The 22,543-nt window shown below is 34.2% G+C and overlaps 1 protein-coding gene across 8 annotated transcripts; it reads left to right on the top strand.

Annotated features, from left to right (window-relative positions):
• The first annotated feature begins 3,748 nt into the window (after positions 1-3,748).
• On the top strand, positions 3,749-21,938 carry LOC109186775 (MADS-box protein AGL42-like). Of its 8 annotated transcripts, XM_019336910.1 has the most exons (9): positions 3,860-4,564; positions 4,679-4,864; positions 9,922-10,006; positions 10,332-10,393; positions 10,529-10,628; positions 10,736-10,777; positions 10,880-10,921; positions 11,147-11,300; positions 21,919-21,938. In XM_019336910.1, the coding sequence occupies exons 2-8, from the start codon at positions 4,683-4,685 to the stop codon at positions 11,288-11,290; spliced, it is 657 nt and encodes a 218-aa protein (XP_019192455.1). In that variant the 5' UTR covers positions 3,860-4,564; positions 4,679-4,682; the 3' UTR covers positions 11,291-11,300; positions 21,919-21,938. The 8 variants fall into 8 exon arrangements, with proteins under 8 accessions (XP_019192451.1, XP_019192453.1, XP_019192456.1 ...); XM_019336905.1 differs by lacking the exons at positions 11,147-11,300; positions 21,919-21,938 and having other exon boundaries at positions 3,841-4,114; positions 4,244-4,564; positions 10,880-11,139; XM_019336909.1 differs by lacking the exon at positions 21,919-21,938 and having other exon boundaries at positions 3,861-4,564; positions 11,147-11,445.
• Positions 21,939-22,543: the final 605 nt, after the last annotated feature.

Here is a 22,543-nt window from a genome sequence, read left to right as displayed (position 1 = left end):
TTTTGGGGACAACCCCATAGGGTTTGGCTGCCTAATTGCCAAGAAGTCTGCTGTATCGATTTTAGAAGACTCAAAAAGTGCAGGCATAGTAGCCCTTGAGCCACAAGCACTGCTATTCCGTTCACCAGATTCTTCAGGTACAGACACAGAACTTGAACAGATGCCCAACGTTTGGATGAAGGCAGATAATTTGAATGGAAAATCTATAGAAACTGAGACCTCAAGGTCAAAAGGAAACAAATTTTCTCCAAATGTGACAACTTCAGAAAACTCAGGAAAAGAAGAATCAGCAGAAACCATTCCTGCGCTCAGCAAGAATCCTAAACTGAGAGATGATCAACACGCTGCATTTGAATGCAAGTGCTTGGATCAAGTGGATTCATTAGGGTTGATGCTAGTCAACAACAGACGAAGATATCTCGTTAATTGGCTGATCACTGCACTCATGAAGCTTCAGCATCCAAATAGGCTGGACAGCTTCCCTCTGGTCAGAATCTATGGACCAAAAATCAAATTCGACAGGGGACCTGCTCTGGCATTCAATGTGTATGACTGGAAAGGAGAAAAGGTAGACCCTACTTTCATACAAAAACTAGCTGATAGGAATCATATTTCCCTCAGCCAAGGGTTCTTACAAAACATATGGTTCCCAGACAAGTATGAAGAAGAGAGGGGCAGAGTTGTAGAAAAACGGAAAGATGAAGAGAAAGAAGCAGAGAGGAACAAGAGTAGTAAGAAGGCCAAGCAGGGAATATCAGTGGTTACAGTTGCACTAAGTTTTTTGGCCAACTTTGAGGACACATACAAGTTTTGGGCATTTATAGCTCGATTTCTGGATGCAGACTTTGTGGAGAAGGAGCGATGGAGGTACACAGCTCTGAATCAGAAGAAAGTTGAAGTGTTATAGTTTTGCATAGTTTTTTCCCCTTCTAAATCAGAAGAGCTCATAGAGGTACTGAAGGGTCTGTATCAAATTCTTATTTTGCCACTCATCATTTTATCTTTGACTGAATTGATTCTTAGCATATGCTGTCAAAAACTTGAGTTTGATGCACGCACGTTATACAAGCATAATGTCAAGAATTAAGTATGCAGTGAAATCAAATAAACAAAAGGCCAGCAAACATAGAATTAATATCACAAATGCTCCCTCCATATATAAATAATAAATTGTAAGTCCAACTATCAGCTTAAACTTGTAGTTGAAACGAAACATATCATTCAATTTACCATAAGTAGATAACAAGGCCCCCACACTGGAACCTGACTGCTGACTCTTCATCAAACAAATTACAGTCAAGTCCATAGGGGAATTGAAATGGGCAGAACAGGAACGACATGTCTTGTAAGCATATAATCTAATGGTGAGATAGCATCCTCATTCCTCAAACAGATATGACATCTCTTGTAAACATCCTCAAGCATGATATGATCAGAACAGCCCAAATTACAAAACCTATTTTCATACCACACAACTGATTGAGGTTTTTTTTTGTACTTCCTGTCCTGGGGCTGGGAGTTTACTGGGCATGTCTCTTCGCTCAAAGACGCCTCCTTTGTTGCAAAGCTTTGAGCTTTCCGAGTTGGCAGCTCTCCTCCCCAATGTTGCCTAATACGGCACCGTTTTAATAACACTTGCTTCCTCCTCCTCCGTCTGCGTTCTACACATCCATCTCCATAATAAGTGTAAATAGGCATTGAAATGCTGATCCACTTTCTGGGTAATTATTTTCTTTCCTCCTTTGTCTCCATATATATGTGTTTATCTCTCTCTCTCTCTGAATTGAAGATTTCTGAAATTAATTACTACTCGTATAATTTAACTCCAAACCAGATGAAATTAAAGGAAGATTTTGGGAAGGTTGTAGATCACAGAATCACTTGATCTGAGATTGTAACAGTAAGCGCAACAGATAAGCTGCTGCGCTTGAAATCCACTGATCATTGCCCATGAACCAGTCCACAAAGCCCATAACTCTGTGATTACCACCCGACCCGGCCTGATAGCCTAAACTTTAGTATCATCATTCATCATTTACCTTTCTTGTTGTTCTTCTGCAATCAAATGGCTAGCAGCACCTTTCGTTTTTGTTTCTATTTTTGCTGCCATTAATTCTTACCCAAGATAGTTCATTTGATAAATTTCAAGAATATAATAATAATGTGTTGTATCACATCACAAAACTGCAACATCAGATTCCGGTAATTGCAGACTGTGTTGTATACACTATACATACATGCCTATAAATTATGGTTGTGTTGATTTTATGACTTTTGGCAACCAGACACAATTTGTAAAATAACGAATATATGAGAAAAATTTAGAGAAAATACGGAAAAAATAAATATGTTGTATCGTTCAAAATTGCTTGTGAGTAGTAAAGATTGCTTTCCCTTTTCCCATGTATTGTAGGACTATTTCTATATATATATTGAAAGTAATAAATTATAGTCCTACTACATTAGAAATAATGGACACCTGACCTATTCTTATTACATTATGAATAGTAAGCTCAATCCTTATTAAACTCATAAGTTGCTCCTTACTATGTATCCGTCTGGGACTTTCTTGATCCAGTTACTTTCTTGGGCCGGTCTATGTGGTCCAGTCTTAATATACCATCTATATTATCCGAAGTCGATGTATCAAGAAAGTATCTCAAAAAATATTAGCTGACATGTTCACCATACTGCTTTTAAAAGTCAAGTCTTCTTCTAACCAAGTGCTCTTCATCCAACACATCATTGAATAGGTGTTATCGTTCATATGGTGGTCCTTTTGGACGTAACCGTTAAACTGAGCTGTTCCCGGTGAGCCTCTAAGCCAGAGCTGAGCATAGGGGACACAAATTGCGCTAGTTAGCTCGTTAAAAAAATTGTTTGGTTCAAATAAAGAAAAAAAAAAGTTCTATAGAGAAATTTGAAAATTTTGAGATTGGATAGTTAGATGTCAACTATTTATATTTGTAAAAAAAAGTATATAAGAATCCTAATATGGTATAATCCATAAAAGTTAATAGGTTTTGAATATCACTAGACTTTTAAACACTCTATAAAATATGAATCAAATAACAATATATTTTTAAAAACTTTTTAAAAGTCTGAATCGATTACCGACTTTTAAAAAGTCTTTAAAAATCGATATCGAATACCATCAAACTTTAAAGTCATTAAAAGTTTATAAGAAAATGATTAAATAGGCTCTCAAACTTTACATGAAAAGTCAATTAGACCCTCAAAATTTTTAAAATTGCAATTAGGTACATAAACATGTCAATTTAGTTCATCAAAGTCCAATTTCCTATTAGTGACTTGTAATACCATGTCACTAAAATTTTGGTAATTGTCCAACAATAAAAATTGACGACGGAGATCAAGGCATCCCCAGATAAGCCATCTCCGTCGACGGAGAAGGTGACCATTTTGGTCACCATTTCTGTCAACTGGAGATGGAGACTAATTGGTCGCCATCTCCAATTGCCGGAGATTGTCACACCATCTCCAGCGACGCCTTGATTTTCATTATTGATTTTTATTACAGGTCACTAATAGATAATTGGGACTTGATAAATTAAATTGACATGTTTATGTAGCTAATTGTAATTTTAAAAAATTTGAGAATCTAATTGGCTTTTTAAATTAAAGGTCTATTTAACTATTTTTTCAAAATTTATAAAAATCTTAATTAAATACACCTTAAATTACCTGATGAATTAACTCGATTAGGTTGGCCAGTGGGTGGGATTTTGAATGGATGCGGGTTACAAGCTGGATAACCTAACCCGGCAAAGGAAGTGACCCACGTGACAAGCGTGGATGCCATTGGATAGTGAAACAACACAAAAATGTCAGAATCATATCATAGAAAACATAAGATGCGTTGTCAGCATATGATTTGGGGATGCATCACCTCATCGTACTAAATCGTTGACGTCTTCAGCCACTCACTATGTGAAAGTCTTTCTTCTTTATATTCTTTTTTCTTCTTTTGGTGCTACCCAACACATATTCAACACATTTTCTCCCACTACCATTTATATATCGTCTTTCTTCTTCTATCTATTTAAAGCAAAAACCAAGAAAAATTAGCATTTATTCCTTTTTAATTTAATTGGTAAGAACAGCTTTCTTCCTCAGCTCGTATAATTACTTTAGCATATATTTCTCCCAAGATTGCCAAAACGAGATAACACAAAAAAACATGAGGTTTAGCCCACCCTTGGTTCTGATCTTGTGTTTGCAGTTTTAGCTAGAGAAAGACGACAGTGAGAATATATCAAAGGAACATACCATGAGTATGTAAAGTTTGGGATCTGTGGTCCGAAAATATAGACACCCATACATCATAAATTTTTTTCCAATCACCAAACATCATATCTATCTCCCCTTCAATTCCTTTTTTTTCCACTTCTTGCTTATATATATTTGCAGGTTTAATTTTAGGGTTCCCGTTTTCTTGTTTATCCTTGACCTCTCTTCATACTGTTTCCCCATTTCATTCTTTGAGGATTATATTTCCATTTCTGGGATTACTTCTCCCCCCTGCAGATTGAGGTCTCGAGCTGTGAGTGTTCTTCTCGATTCACACGATGGGGGCTTGAGTTTTTGTGTGTGTTTTTTTTTTTTTTTTTCTGCAAATTTTCTGGTACGATAATCAGTTAACTTGATAATTTTGCAGGAAAATGGTGAGAGGAAAGGTTGAGATGAAGCGAATCGAGAACGCAACGAGCAGGCAAGTGAGCTTCTCGAAGCGTAGAGTGGGGCTTCGGAAGAAGGCATATGAGCTCTCAGTTCTTTGTGATGTCGAGGTTGCTTTGATTATTTTCTCCCAGAAAGGAAAGCTCTATGAATTCTCAAGCTCCAAGTACGTATCCACAATTCAATTAAATTAATTCCGATCCTTTTTCATATTATATAATATTATTTCTATACGATGATGTTTTTCAGCCTAAGACTGAACAATTTAAGGAATGAAATGTGTCTTCCGGCTTCATCAGTTGTCTTAATCTACATTTTAAGCAGGATTATTTTATTGTTGCAAATTAAACAACCAATCAATTGAATTGGTAGCATATATAATTATATATTTTCAGACAATCTCTCTTAGTCCAATGCATGAGTACTTTTTTATGCGCTTCCCAGTAAGATCCCTTTATTCATAACATTGAGTGAAGCAATATAGGATGGGTTTGCGTACTTCTTCAAGTACGATGATCATTATTTTTATCAGTTTTTTTTTTTTTTTTTTTTTTTTTTTTTTTTTTTTTTTTTTTTTTTTTTTTAACTTCTGCTTTTACAGTGTGTGTTTAATTCATCTGTGGTCCATTGCTGTGTTAAGTGAGAAAATTGAACAACTAATGTATGTACTTAAATAATATATTATTGTATACTGAGTAAAGCTGTAAATTAAATTTCTTTAGTTTTCTCCATCTTACTTTGAGACTATATATATATGTGGTAGCATGCATTTTGAATTGATATGATGAGGATACTGCTGGCTGGCTAGCTACTGCATTCTTACTTTAATTGTAGGTTTCGTATGTTATGTTATACCCTTGCATACATTTATGGTTTTTTTTTAAAAAAAAAGTTACTGACTTTATTACATTGTAGTATCTGTTTATCTATACTTTTTCAACCTGTTAAAGTACAAAGAGTCAACACCGCCTCCACTGAGGCTCGATTTCATGACCTCCCATATGGGAGAGTCACTACATGCCATCTGAGCATAAGGTGCTTGACATTTATGATTTATTTAACTACACTATAAAATTTAATTTGTTTAATTTGGCATTTTATGTGGTGACATGAGAGGTGCATTTGATTGCTATTAGGATTATTAATCATCAAGTTGATCATTAGCAAACAGAAAAATGGTTCACTGTATTATTGGAGAAGACGAGTCCTTTATATACATGCATACTTGACGGTTATAACTAACCCCAAAGGGAGAAGAGTCACAATTACCCCTTCTATTATTTATTTTACCTCCTTATTTTCATTTCTATTTGCATAACATTGTAGAATTTAAAGTAAATGTTCTTTTTTAAAAATGTTTTTCACCTAGCTTTTATCTTACTTGAATATAACTTCTAGGATGATATGGGGATCAAGGCTAGCAGCCTAGCAAAGCATTGTATAATACTTGAGTAAGAGGGTATTATGTATGATAGTATTTATTTGTTGAATTGTTGATGCATTGTATTTCTAATATTGAAATGTGAGGGTATTATGTATGATAGTATTTATTTGTTGATGCATTGTATTTCTAATATTGAAATGTTGCTTCACCATGATAGTTCAAGTAGTCGACCAATCAACATTTAGTCTTGCTTTCATCGACAGGATAGAGATTTGAATCTCACTAAAAACCTGACTTATTAGACCTCTTGTGCGCAAAAGTAGTGTATAAGCGAAGGGGAACCTAGAATTACTTGATAGTTTGTCGAAACCAGAAACTTGAGTTATAAAAAAATAAGAGAAAATTTCACTTTTGGTCCTATGAGTATTGGAGTCTTGTTAATTGTCGTCCATGAGTTTCAAAATTGTCAATTTAGTATCTTAAGTATTCAATTTTTCTCAATTTCAGTCACTCCGGCTAAATTGTATTGTCGATTAAAACTCACCAAAAAAAATTTAATGAGTAAAATAATAATGGCATTTTAATCTTTTAATTTGCTTATTCTCTTTTCTTTCTCCTCCATTGGGTCTCCATTGACGATATGAATTGTTGTTTTTGATAGGAGTTATACTGCATGTACTCTCAAATCTTACTCTCTCAAATTTACTCTCTGATGTGGCGGACTCTAATAAGTTATTTTCTTCATGTGGGTTCCTGTAAAACTGTCTACATCAATATTTTAAGTGTGAGAGTAAAAATTAAGAGTAGAGAATCAAATTACATGTAGTATTTTTCTTGTGATAGTTTAAGGGGGCGTTTGGTTCAGGTTATATAACATAACCAAGGGAATGTGACATTCCAAAGCTCACATTCCTATGTTTGGTTCATATTACCTCAGGGAATCTAACATTCCCCAGGAATGTCACATTCCCTCCACATAGGATTTTGAAGGGAATGTGATTCCCTTCAAATTCTAAGGTTATGTAAGATAACCTTGGTTATGTTAGTTTATTACACACACACACACACACACACACACACACACACACACATATATATATATATATATATATATATATATATATATATATAATTATTTTTGTAATTATATATTTTTTATTTTTATTATGTTAGGTTAGCATATAAAATAATTTTGTTTCCAAGTTCAATATTTTAGTTAATATTTTAAAATTATGTAATTATATATGATACCGTTATCTTAATTATTTATTTTAATTTTTAAATTTATTAAAATATATGAAAATATGTTAAGGATATTATGGAGCGTGAATAAAAGATAACCCTAAACCAAACATGATTATATTACATACCCCAATTTTAACCAAACACATGAATCTAACATTCCCAGTAATCTAACATTCCCAACAATCTAACATTCCCAAAGATAATCTGACATTCCGTGAACCAAACGACCCCTAAGTGTTATGGAGATTCTATCAGATTGATTGATAGCATGTATGTGTGCCATAAATGAAATGTATTCAAAGCACTATGTCTTGTATTTGTCAGGTTGTAGCTATCATAGATTATATTTATAGGACTATTCATAGTACTATGTCTTGTATTTGTCAGGCTGTGGCTATTATAGATTTATAGGACGGAAGTTTGGCAGTTCCTTATAGGACTGAAGTTTGGCAGTTCCTTACAGCAAACTATGTTTTTAGTCAAATCTCCAAGATGACCCTAGCTGCCACAGTGAGCACTTATATCCAAGAGAGACTGATAATAAGAGATTATTAAGAGGTTAATTAATTGCTTGCATAGAATTTAATTAGATTCATCATCCTAGCTTGTCTCTAATTCAAATTGCTTGTTTTTCCACCAAAAAAAAATCTCACTTGAGACTAGCCCACCACCAGTTTCTTTTTCTTTGGTATTCATAGAAAACTTAAAAATGTTAACCTTCAACCTACAATGTTAATAAAAGATAGTTACAAGCTAAGTTGTAATTTTTGAATTCTTTTGATATCCCATCGGTCCATCAAAATAAAATGTATAGTATCTGATGTAAATATACATTATGCAATGAGTAAGGGTGTTATGTCATTCTCTTAGGATTGAGGGTTTAATTTGATACGAAATATGCAATAACAAAGAAAACTATGCACCAAATCTAACATATAAGGAAGAAGCTAAACAAACCATGACAATATGATTTCAAGCCATCATCAAATATAAAGAGAGAGAGAAAAACTAAGGAATTAAATAATAGATAAATGCAACTAAAGAAATTAAGATCTCGAATAAAGGAGCATAATCTAATGAATACAATAAAACTTATAGGATTAGGAGTAAGGACCAAACAAGATGGCAATTAAAAGGAATGCACACAATAATCATAGTCTACAAGTCACTCCCATGATCAAATAAACAAAGATAAGGAATAAGAATTACCTTACTCTCATGATGTTTGTGAGAAGTATGGACAAATCTAAAATCTCCGTTTCTTGATCTATGATGGTTGTGGTTTAAGTCCATTTAGTTCTTTTTGTTTCTTTAATTAATCTTCCGAGGGTGTAGTAGTTATTGAAGACAGTACATTACAGTAAATTAATATATGTATATAATTTAAATTATAACCCGTAATCAAATAATTTTATATGTCTACAATCCAAACTAAACACATAAGCTAATGTTACATTTTCAAAATCTCACATTATCTTTCAAGAAATAATCCTATTACCTAAAGTAATCACACATTTTGTGAACTAAAAGCCCCTTATAGGCAAATGCCTTGATAGCTTTAAAAATTAGATAGATCCAACTATCCACTAATTAGAGATACTGGCCTAAGTATATATATATATATATATATATATATATATATATATATATATATATATATATATATATATATATATATATATATATATATATTTTTTTTTTTTTTTTTTTTTTGTGTAGATTAGTAGATAGATGGAGTTGAAGTTTTCTTGAATATATTATCTTAAAACAAGACTCTTAGTTTTACCTAATGTAAGGTAATTGAAGAGAAGAAATTTACATAACTTAAGGTAATTAAAGAGAAGTCTCATTGGTTCTCAATTTTACTATCTCCTTCTCAAACATATATGAGGGAAGGTTTTGAACATTTATGATCAACCAAGCTTTAACTCTTCCTGATCATAAACTTCATTCACTATGAGTCTTATGCCTTTACTGGAGAAGCTAAGGAACTTTCAATCATTTACATACTTTACCAAGTTTCATATAATAATTATAAAGCCTTGATTCAATCACTTTAATTTGCTTTGTAAGTTAATTCCTAGATTAAGTTATTGCTTGCCATTGTTTGACTTTAACTCAATTCAGAGAGCTATATGTACATGCATATATTTATATATGTTAGATACATCAAAGGTGCGTAACTTTTATCCTTGTGTTCGATCAAGAAGCTAAGTTTGTACAAAATGGGATTTGCTAATCCCTTAGCTTAGCTTGTTGACTTGCATTGGACTATTGCAATAACCATCGTAAGCCCATCAATGAGAATTGATTGAGATTGGTTATAATAGAGGACTAAATTGGTGAGTTGATAATTAACTAAACTATAAAGTTCTTAAATAGTGAAAGTGAGGTCGAATCACTAAAAAAAATATTGCATTCTTCTAAACCTTATCTATTTATGTGTGGTTAGTTTTGCTTGCATTTATCAATCTTAATTAATGCATTTTCCAAATTTGTATTTTTTAAAAAAAAAACAAAATTATAGTCTAAATTTCAAGCTTGGTGGATCTAGTTTTAACGTGATTCTGCTTTGGATGAATTTATGGTTTCAGCATTAGGCAAATAATCCAGAGATACCATGAACGTTCAAAAGAAGCACGGAGCAACAACAATAATGATAGTGGGCAATACAGGGAGGTCAGGTTCTTCTATATATATATATGTGTGTGTGTGTGTATTAACTTACATGAAATTAATGTATAATTACAACCAACTACCATACAATGCTATCAGAAGATCAATATTATATCTTGGTAATGATAGATAGATAGATTGAAAGATGAAGAATGGTGGGTGGTGAAGATGATAAACGGGGAAGTTAATTGTTAAATTAATCATGAGTAAATTAAAGGTGAATAATTGTTTTGGCGGGGCATGAATGAATCAATCATAAAATAAAGTTGTGAATATAATGCAAAAGGCTAGTTGAGTGGTTTGTTACGTTGGTTCATCTGCAATGCAGCATCTCAAGCACGAAACAATTTTGATGGAGAAGAAGATAGAGCTCCTGGAAGTTTCTCAACGGTTAGTTTCTGGCTTTACTTAGTTGTTTAATTTCTGTGTGTTTTAAATTAAAGCTAAGCTTATATAATTATATTATATACTCCGTATATTCATATATATGCTTATTATAATAATAATAATATAATGGTTGATCAGGAAGCTTTTGGGGCAAGGTTTGGAATCATGTTCAATGAGGGAGCTGAATGAAATTGACTGTCAGCTGGAGAAAAGCTTGAAACATATCAGGACCAGAAAGGTATCTATTATCTAACATCATATCATATATATCAATTAATTTGAAAGAAAATAAAACCTTAATAATATCATTGATAAGATGCTAAGTTTTACCTGGGGAATCCCTAGGCTCAAGTTTACAAAGAACAAATTGAAAGCCTCAAAGCCAAGGTACGATAGATAATAATGAAACATCATTAATGCATTAAGGTAACTAGGTTTCGGTGTTTCAAGTAATTGACACCCTGCTATTTCTATTTTTATTTTGTTCAGCACATACATTTGCTGCAAGAAAATGCAATATTACTTGACAAGGTTACTTTCTTTTCTCTAACTCTTCAAATTGAAATTTTAAACAGTCAGCGCCTTATCATCATCACTAAAAAATCAGACCCAAAAATGGATGATTTTTTTTTTTTTTGGTCGCAACTTGAAAGTTTGGTGTTATGGATACCATCATGTGTCGAGTTAAAAATTTTCTTGATAAAGTGCTGAGATTATATATATATATAATATAATTTTGTGACGAACTTGTGATAGTGTGGTCTGAAGCCAAATATGATACCATCACCCCCACCTGCACTTGCAAGGCAAAAGGAAATTGGAAGCGGGAGTAACAATACGCAGAATTGTATGGTGGAAACCGATTTGTTCATTGGTCTTTCTGCTACGCGCTGCTCATAGTTGCATTGCTTAATAAAGTTATGCCTCTCAATTCTGTTATCTGTAACTGTAATCATGTATATGTTCATAGCAACCGACCATCTCACAATATTTCAACACATATACATTGAACAATAATCATCTTTGATTAATTTCGATCAGTTCTGTACTAATAAAAAATAAAAAACTGTAATAAGCAACCAGATTCCTTATCTCCTGCTGTGGCCCTCCAACATTTCATCCAATGCTTTGGATTTTGCTTGCCTTCGATTTGCCCTATCTGCCTGGCTGCAAGCTCGAGCTTGGAACATTGCCTGTATCATTGCAGCGGCGCGCAGGTCGTATGGAGACACTTTAAGGGTATTTTTGGCTTAAGCCAGCGCAGCGTCTTCTCGGTGCTTGCGGCGTGCCAAGCGTGGTGGATCCTGGATACTCCATTGCTTGGCGGCTACGCATGTCTTCTCCCATGCCTTATTCTTTGGTTTTTGTGGGTCTCTTACAATGAGTGCCTCTATGATGGAGCAGGCTTCTTCGCTCAAAGGACTATTAAGAATCAAATTTGAAGCGCATTTGCTCTCCCTCGCAAAACAGCCGCGTTGTAGGGGGCCTGCAGGTTCCCTTTTGGTGGCTGAAGGCCTGGTCGCCCGTCTTTATTCTCCTCCACGACGAACAACGATTTGGGTTAAGTGGTTGGCCCCGCCGTCGGGGAGGTTAAAGCTGAACACGGACGCCTCATTCTCTTTAAATGGTGTTGCCGGTGGTGCGTGCCTAAGGGATTCAAGAGGCCATCTTGTTGTGGGTTTGTGCTACCATCTCGACGCGTCCTCAGCACTTGAAGCGGAAGCTCTAGCTTTGCATAAGGCCATCTTATGGTGTGAGGCCACTGTGACACGGCCTCTTATGATCGAGGTTGACTCTCTAACTCTCGCCAATTGTGTGTCCACGTCGGGGGCTGATCCCTTGGAAGATACGCGAACCCGTTTTACACATCCGAGCTTGCCTTTCAGAATGGGGCTCTACTATTCGTCATGTCTTTCAGGAGGCGAACCGATGCGCTAGCGGAGGAAGCCCTCAATTTTGGTTCTCCCAAAGTTTTCAGCAATTTTGTTCTTTTGCCTTCTATGGCCAAATTAGCTTTGATGTATGATCTTAGAGGCTTTGCCTCTCTTCGGGCTATTCGCCAATAATAAAGTCCCTTTGCTTAAAAAAAAAACGGAGTATATTTTAGTTATCGAATTTATTATCTTGAAAATTTAAAGAACTAGTACCTATACAATATAATGCAATAGTTATGTTGTGCAACCGAATGCACCATGCATGGTGCATACGATGCAAAATGACGTCGTTTTGACTAAAAACGCGCGTCCCACTTAAAAAAAAACCAGGTTCGATTCTCAACAATAGCATTATTGTGGATATATAGTTTTGAATTTTTGGATATGTAGTTATGAATTTCTGGATATATAGTTATGAATTTATGGATATTTAGTTCATTCATTGTGGATATTTAATTCATTCATTGTAGATATTTACTTCATTCATTCACTGTGAATATATAGTTATGAATTTCTGGATATATAGTTATGAATTTCTGGATATTTAGTTCATTCATTGTGGATATTTAGTTTATTCATTCACTATGGATATATAGTTATGAATTTATAGATATATAGATATGAATTTATGGATATATAAAAATGCTATTACCGAGAATCGAGTCTGATTTTTTTTTATAAGTGAGACGCGCGTTTTTTTAACCAAAACGACGTCGTTTTTGCATCCGTATGCACCATGCATGGTGCATACGGATGCACAGCATAATTTGTCAATATAATGGTACCCAAAGTATTATATTTAGTACGTGAAGGAGTCAGTCGTTATATTATAGATCGTGGTGCATGTGCACCGCGGTAAAAAACGACGCCGTTTCTTTAAGTAAAGAAACGGCCCGCCGTTAGAGTTAACGGAGTCCGTTTGTTTGGTATATTAAACACCAACTGACACTACAGTATATCCAAACCGACACTGCAGTTATATCAAAATGATACTGTAGTTATAGTGAAATGAAACTGCAGTGTATATAAACTGAAACTGAATACATTTCACATATTTGAGTGTATATTGTACAATGAAGCTGTAATTATATCAAAATGATCATGTAGTTGTGTTTTAATGAAACTATAGTGTATATAAAATAAAATTAAATAACATTTTCACATATTTGAGTCTATAAATATCGAATGAAACTATAGTTATATCGAAATGAAACTGTAGTTGTGTTCAATTGAAACTGCAGTGTATACAAAATGACACTGAATAACAGAGTTACTTTTTGCAAAAGGGTGCGAAACGGCGGAAATAAACACTGTTAATTTTCATTTAAAAAAAAAAAGACGCGCGGTGCATAATCGATTATGCACCGCGGTGCATAATATAATTTGCCTGAAGGAGTGCATTGGGCTAGATTTAATTGGAAGTACTAATATATACGATAAAAATGTAGGCTTGATCTGTCTACTTATTTAAATGGATAACTGACAACACTTAAAAATGTAAAATTAAATAACACAAATATTACATTATTAAGCCCATAGTATTTTACACTCAAGGAATGGGCTCATAACATCCTTAATCCTCAATCAGACACCTGCCGCCACCATGGTTAGTCGACCCAGGGGCCTGGGCCATCCTGCTCCCGCGACAATTGTTATACCATAGACCAGGGTTTATATTGCACCGCGACAATTGTTATACTATGAATCAGAATTCATATTATATTGTGAATCCTGATATAAAATTTTGTACTTACAGTTAACCATTTTTGTACATGTAAATAAATAACTTGATAATTACTGACACATAATATGATAGCTACATGTACAGAAATTATCAACTGCAGATACAGAATGTGCGAACTATAGATACAGAATCTGAAGGTTATTTTTGGATCAGGGTCTACAATGCAAGGTAGACCCTAGTCCATGGTATAATTTTCCCTCCAGCGACATCGATTGAAAAAGAAAAAAATTTAGGGTGTGTTCGGAAATCCGAAAAATGATTTATTGATTTCAAGAAATCATTTTCCGGGTTTCCAGTATTTGGCTAGAGGGGAAAAATGGAAGTGCACTACTGGGAAAAACTATGTGCATGTACGGTTTCAAATCTGACAAGCGTAATGAGGGTGGTTTTCACGTGTTGAGCGAACGTAGTATGAGAACTAATGTCTGCATTTGACATAATGTGTGCACATTAGTTGTTAAGTGTTTGCACTTGAGATAAGAGCTGTGTGCACGGCGAAAATTTGAAACAAAAAATTTAGAACGTATGTGCATATACACAGCATAACACTGACAGTTTGTGCATATATGCATTGTAGAGTGTTCATGTGTTATCCTAGCATAGGTCGGGACTTGTTACGCGTGTGTATGGTACATTAGTTGTTAATTGTTTGCAATTGCGATAAGTATAGTATGAACATTAGTTGTCAAGTGTTTGCGCTTGCGATAAGTACAATTTGTGCACATAAGCAGAACAGAGTGTGTATGCATGGGCAAAGTGTAGATGGACACTTGTTTGTAACAAAAATGCACTTAGAATATAACGGCATGGGCATTTGGCAATAATAACTTGTGCATGTGACTACTGAGCAAACAAAGTCATTGATAGTTGATTAAAATGCACACAACATGGGATATAAAATAAACAGGGGATATTAAATAAATCTCCCAATTGGCCAAACAACACAACACAACCAAATCTTGTTATAACAACTACTGTCATAAAAATAAAAAGCAAACGCCCACCCAGAATGCACACACATCCAAACTCATATGCACACATCCAATGCACACCCAAGATTATAGTGGTTTCAGAATCTCCAGATCATTCTCAAGATTATATTCCTATGAGAAGAGAAGATATGTGCCATCTAATGTAGAACAATTTTTTTTTTTTTAAATATTTAGAGAGTGTGTGTTATTAATTAATAAAGTTTGAATAATGTACGCGTAAATACAAGCTAATGAAATTATTTAATGTGTCAATATATGCGTATGTATGTGTATTTATATATGGAATATGGTATGAAGTACTTGAATTGTACCAAAAATGTGGTGACCAGGTGGGATGTCCTACACTAGATGTTTGGGTGTTTAGGTAGAAAAATACAATGAAATTTAATATAAATAGAAGTGTCCATGTCCAGGGTCCAGTGCACTAAATATAATATAAATAAAAGTGTCCAAACTAAAGCAAACATACATTCCTATTTAAGCAACCTCTTTATCCAAAAAAATCCAAGACCAAATCAGTTGCGATTGACTTTGCTCCCCATTTTAATATACATCAAAGATCCTCCCTCACCCAGACCCACCATCATATTATTAATGTCATGTCGTCTTACCACAAATCCATATGCACAAAAGTTGGACATCTTTTAGTGGGATTCACACACAACACTGTGCTTGTCCTATGTGTTGACACTCCCACGTTGTATACTTGTGTATGTAGTATATATGTGTATACAACTTAACTGCGGATATTTAATTTCATGTACAGATTCATGAAATATAATAATGGGACTTATTGTTCTTCTTTCCTGCAGACGTTGTGACCACTCCAACGTGTTAGCTGCCTCACTACTTGACCCACCTCCAGGTCCTAATTTTATTAGTCCCGTCCTATAATCATAATGTGTCATGTTTCTCATATTAAATTTGAAACTATCTAATGATTCACATATGTAGACAAATTATATAATGTTTTTATTTAATATATTGTTGTTACACCTCATGGATTTGCGTATTTTTTATGCACCAGTCTTTGGAATTTTTTTTCAATTATTATTTACATGAAGCAGATATACGAACAATAGCATCTTGAATTGTGAGCAGAACTAATAAAACTATAAAAGCATTCAACCAAAATGTCATTTTTGATTTGAGGTTTTCCGATTGCATGCTGTTGTGCTTCTGAATTTGTATGCAATTTAACTTGACTTAATTTTATTACTCCGTATATTATCATAATAACTAATAATATATTTATGCACCCATCATCACCAGATTTCTCTTAAATATATAAATGTAGAGACTTCTCTTAGCTTCCTTGGAAACTCTCATTTCTTGATTGGTGATTATTTCAATCTCATCAATAGTACCCACTGCACATGTATCGTGACTCTTTGAGGTTGATTATGAGCAATACACTTGCTAATCTTGATTTATCTCTGAATTTTTCTTATTTATTTTCCTCCTACGATGAATGATGATTTGGCTCTTCGGGTTAGAAAATATTTTCAATCTATTTGATTTGAGACAAATGTAGTTGTAAAATAGTCACTTGATAAAAAAAATGCTTTTGGACAATATAGAATAGTAAATATCCAAATGTTACACCCCTAATGTGAGGTTAAAATTCCGTTCCTACTTTTTAACTCATAATAAATTTCAAGTATTTACGTAGTAAAAAGTTATATATATTAAAGCATGGATGACAAAAAAAAAAAAAAAATCAAATGGTATAGTGAATCGCTGGCCCCTATGGTAATCTCCACAGGGACATGGAATCCTCAATCTCTGGTAATTCGTGATTGTGAAGAGGGTGAAAGTTTTTTTCACCAAATTTGATATGATGACAAGGGTTGGAGAGAGAAATTGGGGTCGTCAAGGCAGAATGGATAAAAAATATGTCCGGTATGTATATTCCCCACCCTATTGGCATCCTTACGCATGCAATATAATTAACCAAACCTAGCTTATTGATCTAACTAGCTAGTAATCACAATATGGAGTATTATTTGGATAATATTTAAAACCAAAAAATAAATTAGTATTGCTTAATTTAGAGCTCATGACTAGTTCATATGCACTTGCAACTAAGTTATAAGTGGACTTTTTGGATGTTATCGAATGATGTTTTTAAATAATTATTGAAGCTTGAAATTGTATATATTGGTTGTAATATATTGTTCATTTAGCTATGTCTCGTTGTGTGTTTATTTTAGAAAAATGTTACTCGTCACTTGTCAGGTGTTGAACAATGATTATTAAAATGGAAAATTAGCTGTTATATTTTTGTTATTTGTATGCTTATAGTGTGGAAGATTGTGAAGGAGCTTCGATATGCGAATTAATGGAATTAGTACAACATCATATATATTTATGATCTGAGATAATAATGCAGGACCGGCAACCAGGCCAGAAGTAGTACTCCACATTAATGAATAGAAGTTTGTAAAGTTAGATGAATTATTTGGTATGGGATCCAATAGATAAACGGACATTATTAATTATTGTGTATGTACTAGAAATAATTAAAAGGTTGTTAGAGCATCAAATCCGATTTTAGTCGGAAGTGATAAATTTTGGTGTCTTTCTTAAAAATTAAGTAATGCATGATCCTTGTCTAATTATATTTATATTGTTTTTGGGGGTATCTGAGCACGCGATTATTTGAGATTAGTGATATGATTTGATGACATTATTAATGTATATATGCATGCTTTTGGTGATTTGTCAATTCTGTCAAACATACTTTACGTCTGACCGTTTAAGGTAATAACAATCCATGTGTTAGGCAACATACTTTACTTGAAGTGACCAAACTCATTTCAACTTGGCCTTGCATTCCATGCACCCTGTTGGCTATAGTATGTAGTATCTCATGCATTTATTTATTAATGTACTAGATCGAAATTATATATGTTGTTGGCTTCTTCTTCCTTTTGGCTTGACAATGGCGCGGCCCCCCAAAACAGTTGCACCGTGAAAATGTTCATCATTGTTCAATTCTTGTCAATCATGGTTACTACACCATTCTCAGGATGATTTTCTTGATCAAATTAAAGTGTCACTGAAGAATTCTAGCTATCTAGGCAAGACCTACTCATTAGCTTTTTCATGATAACGATTTTTCCGTTGTGTTGTCGGTGTTCGTATATGAGCTACACTAACATTCTAGCAAGCTAGGCAAGACATATTCATTAGCTTTTTCATGATAACGATTTTTTCATTGTATTGTCGGTGTTCGCATATGGGCTATACTAACATTCTAGCTAGCTAGGCAAGACATACTCATTAACTTTTTCACGATAACGATTTTTCTGTTCTGTTGTCGGTGTTCACATATGGGCTATGCTAACATTCTTTTTTTTTTTTTTTTTTTTCTTGGTATAGTGGTAAGCACGTGATAGCACTCCACCCTACTGGACAATTCTTGCTATATGTGATGATAACTAATATGTCACGAATTGGCTTGCAATTGCGCTCTATATATACATTCTTATTATTGGTTAAATCTTTGGGTAATGATTGTATAAAGAGGGGCTCTTTGGTGGCTTTTCGATGGATTGGCCTAGGCATGCACAAGCTTGAAAACAGAACAATTCTGGAAGATATCAATGCAAAAAGGTGCAAAACAGAAGCTCGAGAGCATGACACGGAGCAATAGAGCGAAGACAGAGTCTAAAGTGTCATCTGGAGGTGGTCATCGATGGATCGGAGTTCACGCCATGAACTCCACCGTGACCACGCTAAGCAGCTCGCAGTAATTGGACATCACGCTGATGGTTACACCATCAGAGTGAACCCCTGTGTTCGATCTGTAGACTACCGGGCAGCATCACGATCGAGTTTAGGCGCCGTCTGCACTCCCAAACACTTCTACATTGTAATCCATCAACATTATTGAGGATCTAGAGGAATATTTCAATTTGTAATTGCTTTTCAATCTTCAATATAATTTCAAATTTGATATTCCTATTTCCATTACCAAAGCTAAGTGTTCATTTCAATTGCAATTTACTTTATTCCTTTCAAATTCTTCAATTTATTCTTCATTTTAGCTATTTAATAATGACAATGTCTAGCTAATTCTTAAGGAATTAGGATTAGGTTTACTTGTTAGGATGCTAGAATGTTTTGGTTGCAATTAGGAAGTGGCTTGATGTATTGACTTGATTCTTGTTGTTGGAAGTGGACTTTATAACGCATAGGTCTTTGAGTTGTGTAGTTGTCAAGAGATTGGGACTACACTATAGCCTAATCCACTTGCATTTTCCGCCTTGCACCAAGAGGTAGAGCTCGGAAGAAAATGTGGACTTTTAGTGTTCGATGAAATGTCTCATATAGTAAGGTTGTTGTGACAGTATGATTTTACTACTTGGTAGGCCAAATAAACCACGGGAGTGGCTTGGCAATGGAAACATCTTCCAGGAATCATGATCAATGCATTACATTACTTCTTATACTTAGGGTCATTCTATTGCATCGACCCAAGGAATATCTAGTCCTAGTCTCCTCCATTCATTTAGTTGCATTGCTTCTTACATTTACGTGTTGCTTTACTTTCACTCGTTACTTTGATAATGCTCTTTGTTTATGTCTTGGGACCTAACTTTCTACAACTCTTACGCACTCTTGCTTAGTCACACATTGTTCACTTCCCATTCGCCATCCTTAGAGATCGACATCCCAAGAAAGTTCCATCTTCCCCACATATTCTTACTATTGATTCCACATATACTTGGACTATCATATGTATAGCTCTCATATTTCAAACTCTTCTCAACTCATTTTCTCAAGAAGAGACATTAGCTAATACCACCACAAAATTTAATTTCAGAATAAAGATTTTGACCTCGCTCCACCTTAAATAATAGCAATAATAATAATACTCCTATGGTTGGGATTAAGCCTTTTGGAAGAATAATAATAATACTCCATAACTATATTCTGAAAGAATCACACTGTATAGTAATTAGTAAGATCATATCATTGGCGCATTTAGCTGAATACTAGTCTTGAATTGCATAAACATGCAGCATTATTATATAGCCGTCATACCCCCACCACTAAACAACGTAACACTAATTAATTCATCTAAAATAAAAGTTGTAACGTTAATCATCCAAGATACATGCATGCAGGGTGGTATTACTGTCAATCTGTCATATGCATTCAAACCCAATGCTTATGCATTAGGGTTATCATTTAACATTTTAAAATAAAGTTACATATTCATTACCATTGAAACACATTTGTATTGATAACAATGGATCAAATTAATCATTAAAGTACACATACATGCAAATATAATTGGATCATTAAATAATATTCAATATAACACTATTACATAAAAGAGCAGGACAAATGTCACTTCAATAGCAAAATTCATGGTTCCACACCATATCATTATCTGGATCGCCAAATCTTGTAGCTCTCATGTGCTTTTTCTCATTGGCTTCCTCTTGGAAGTTGGGATCCTATGTTACATCTATGTTACTGTGTTTTCCTCCAATATAATTAGAGATTTTGATTCCCAATATAATCATTGGTCTCTCTCTCCCTGTCCGTGCATATATGCATGATGAATTACTGAACCCAATTGCTTGTTTTAACCCGTAATAGAATAACGTACAACTTCTAATCAATCTATATAGAAGCACGTACAAGCATGCATACATAATGGAATGGAACAAGCTAAGGTGGTTGTACGTTGTGGATAACAAAATGGTAAGAAGTGGGACTAGAAATGTCCACAAAATGCTACAGCATGGTTCTGGATTTTAGCACTTCGACCAGCTAGTCTGGTATTTCGATTCCTTGAAAGCCGGCGGGGGCCTCATGATATGCATGTCGTGTGACGATCTTTTTTTTTTTTTTTTTTTTTTGGTTACGTTATACCATGTTCTGAGCAAGCCCTACCAGTAAGAGGCACATTTAAGCCCGTATTATACTCAGACTAATTCACATTCGCACCAAGTCGATCGTCGATCCAATTATAGGGCACCTTCGATTCTTTCATACGGGGTTTGAACTCCCAACCTCTCTTAACGGATGAGAGTGCACGATCACACCAACCAAGCTGGTTCTTTAATTTGATACATTAAATAGTGTATAAATTAAATTAAAAACCTATGCAGTGCAAGCCAGCCAGCCCCGCCAAACAAGCATGGCGGTCTGCTAAGGATCGGATGACTACAACAACTATTGTTTCTGCATTTATCGTCTGTTTATTAGCATCTACAACATCACCATGTGAGCTTCGATCAATTCACTTCATCACCATCATCTCTCTCTCTCTCTGCTTTCATAGTTATTTCAGTCTTCAATTGCAGAAACATGCAGCCTTATATATATATTGGGTTTCAATGCAGATGACAATAATGTAAGTAAATATGCCATGTACAAACATAAATACATGATCTTATATATATATATATATATATATATATATATATATATATATATAGAAGAGCGCTCATATGCGGCGGGGTCTTACGGTGCGGCGGTGAGGTCAAATTCCAGAATACACCACCAGTGTTAACAATATGCACCAACAGTGTAATAAAAACACACCCCAATGAAATGTAATAAAACATCACAAAATACACCACAGACTCAAAAAAACACACCATATAACTCACCACCCCCAATGGTGTATTTTCGAATAGTGTATGGTGTTTTTACTCACACCTAATGGTGTGTGTTTGGTGATGCAGGGCTCTGTTTACTCTGTTTTGTATGGTGTATTTCCTAACGTTGATGGTGCATATTTGGTGAACTATTGGTGTTGCCGCACCGTAAGAAATAACCGCACCGCCGCACCTGAACCCGCCTCTATATATATATATATATATATATATATATATATATATATATAGCTTCCTGTTGATGAAGGGATGAGTCTCTGGTGTTTTTTTTCACTTCTGCTCAACTATCTCTACATAGTGTATGAAGAATTGAATTAATGTATACAATAAGAGAACTAGAACCTTAAATAAACGCATGTCATCAATGCATATTTGTATGTCATTAGCTCTTCTAAATCCTAACAAACTCCTTATTATAATAGAAGTCTAGCTATAGGGTGTTTGTTTGGCATAAATTGCAATTCAATATCAATGCAATTACATGAAAGGAAAATTACATGATTTGGTTGGAGAGAATTGCAATTCGACCATATAAAAGAAGAGAAAAAAAAAGAGAGAAGAAAATCACATATTTGTCTTTGAATATTATTATTATTAATATTATTACACACATTTTAATCTTTATATCACTTCTTTCCTTTCTAACTTTTTACACACCTTATTCTTTTCTCACCAAATTACAATTTCTTACCCCGTTAATTCTTTCCTTTCAACCAAATACTAAATAACATATATGCACTTTAATATTATCCTAACTTATAATCTTAATATTATAATATAATATAATACAAGGGAAACGTTGCAAATAATTGCAATACTTGTATTGTATTACTTTTACCAGT

Source organism: Ipomoea nil, unplaced genomic scaffold, assembly GCF_001879475.1.
Source record: "Ipomoea nil cultivar Tokyo-kokei standard unplaced genomic scaffold, Asagao_1.1 scaffold1407, whole genome shotgun sequence".
Taxonomy (NCBI): Eukaryota; Viridiplantae; Streptophyta; class Magnoliopsida; order Solanales; family Convolvulaceae; genus Ipomoea; species Ipomoea nil.
The sequence above is the reverse complement of the archived record's forward strand: the minus strand, read 5'-3'. Positions and strand labels throughout refer to the sequence as shown.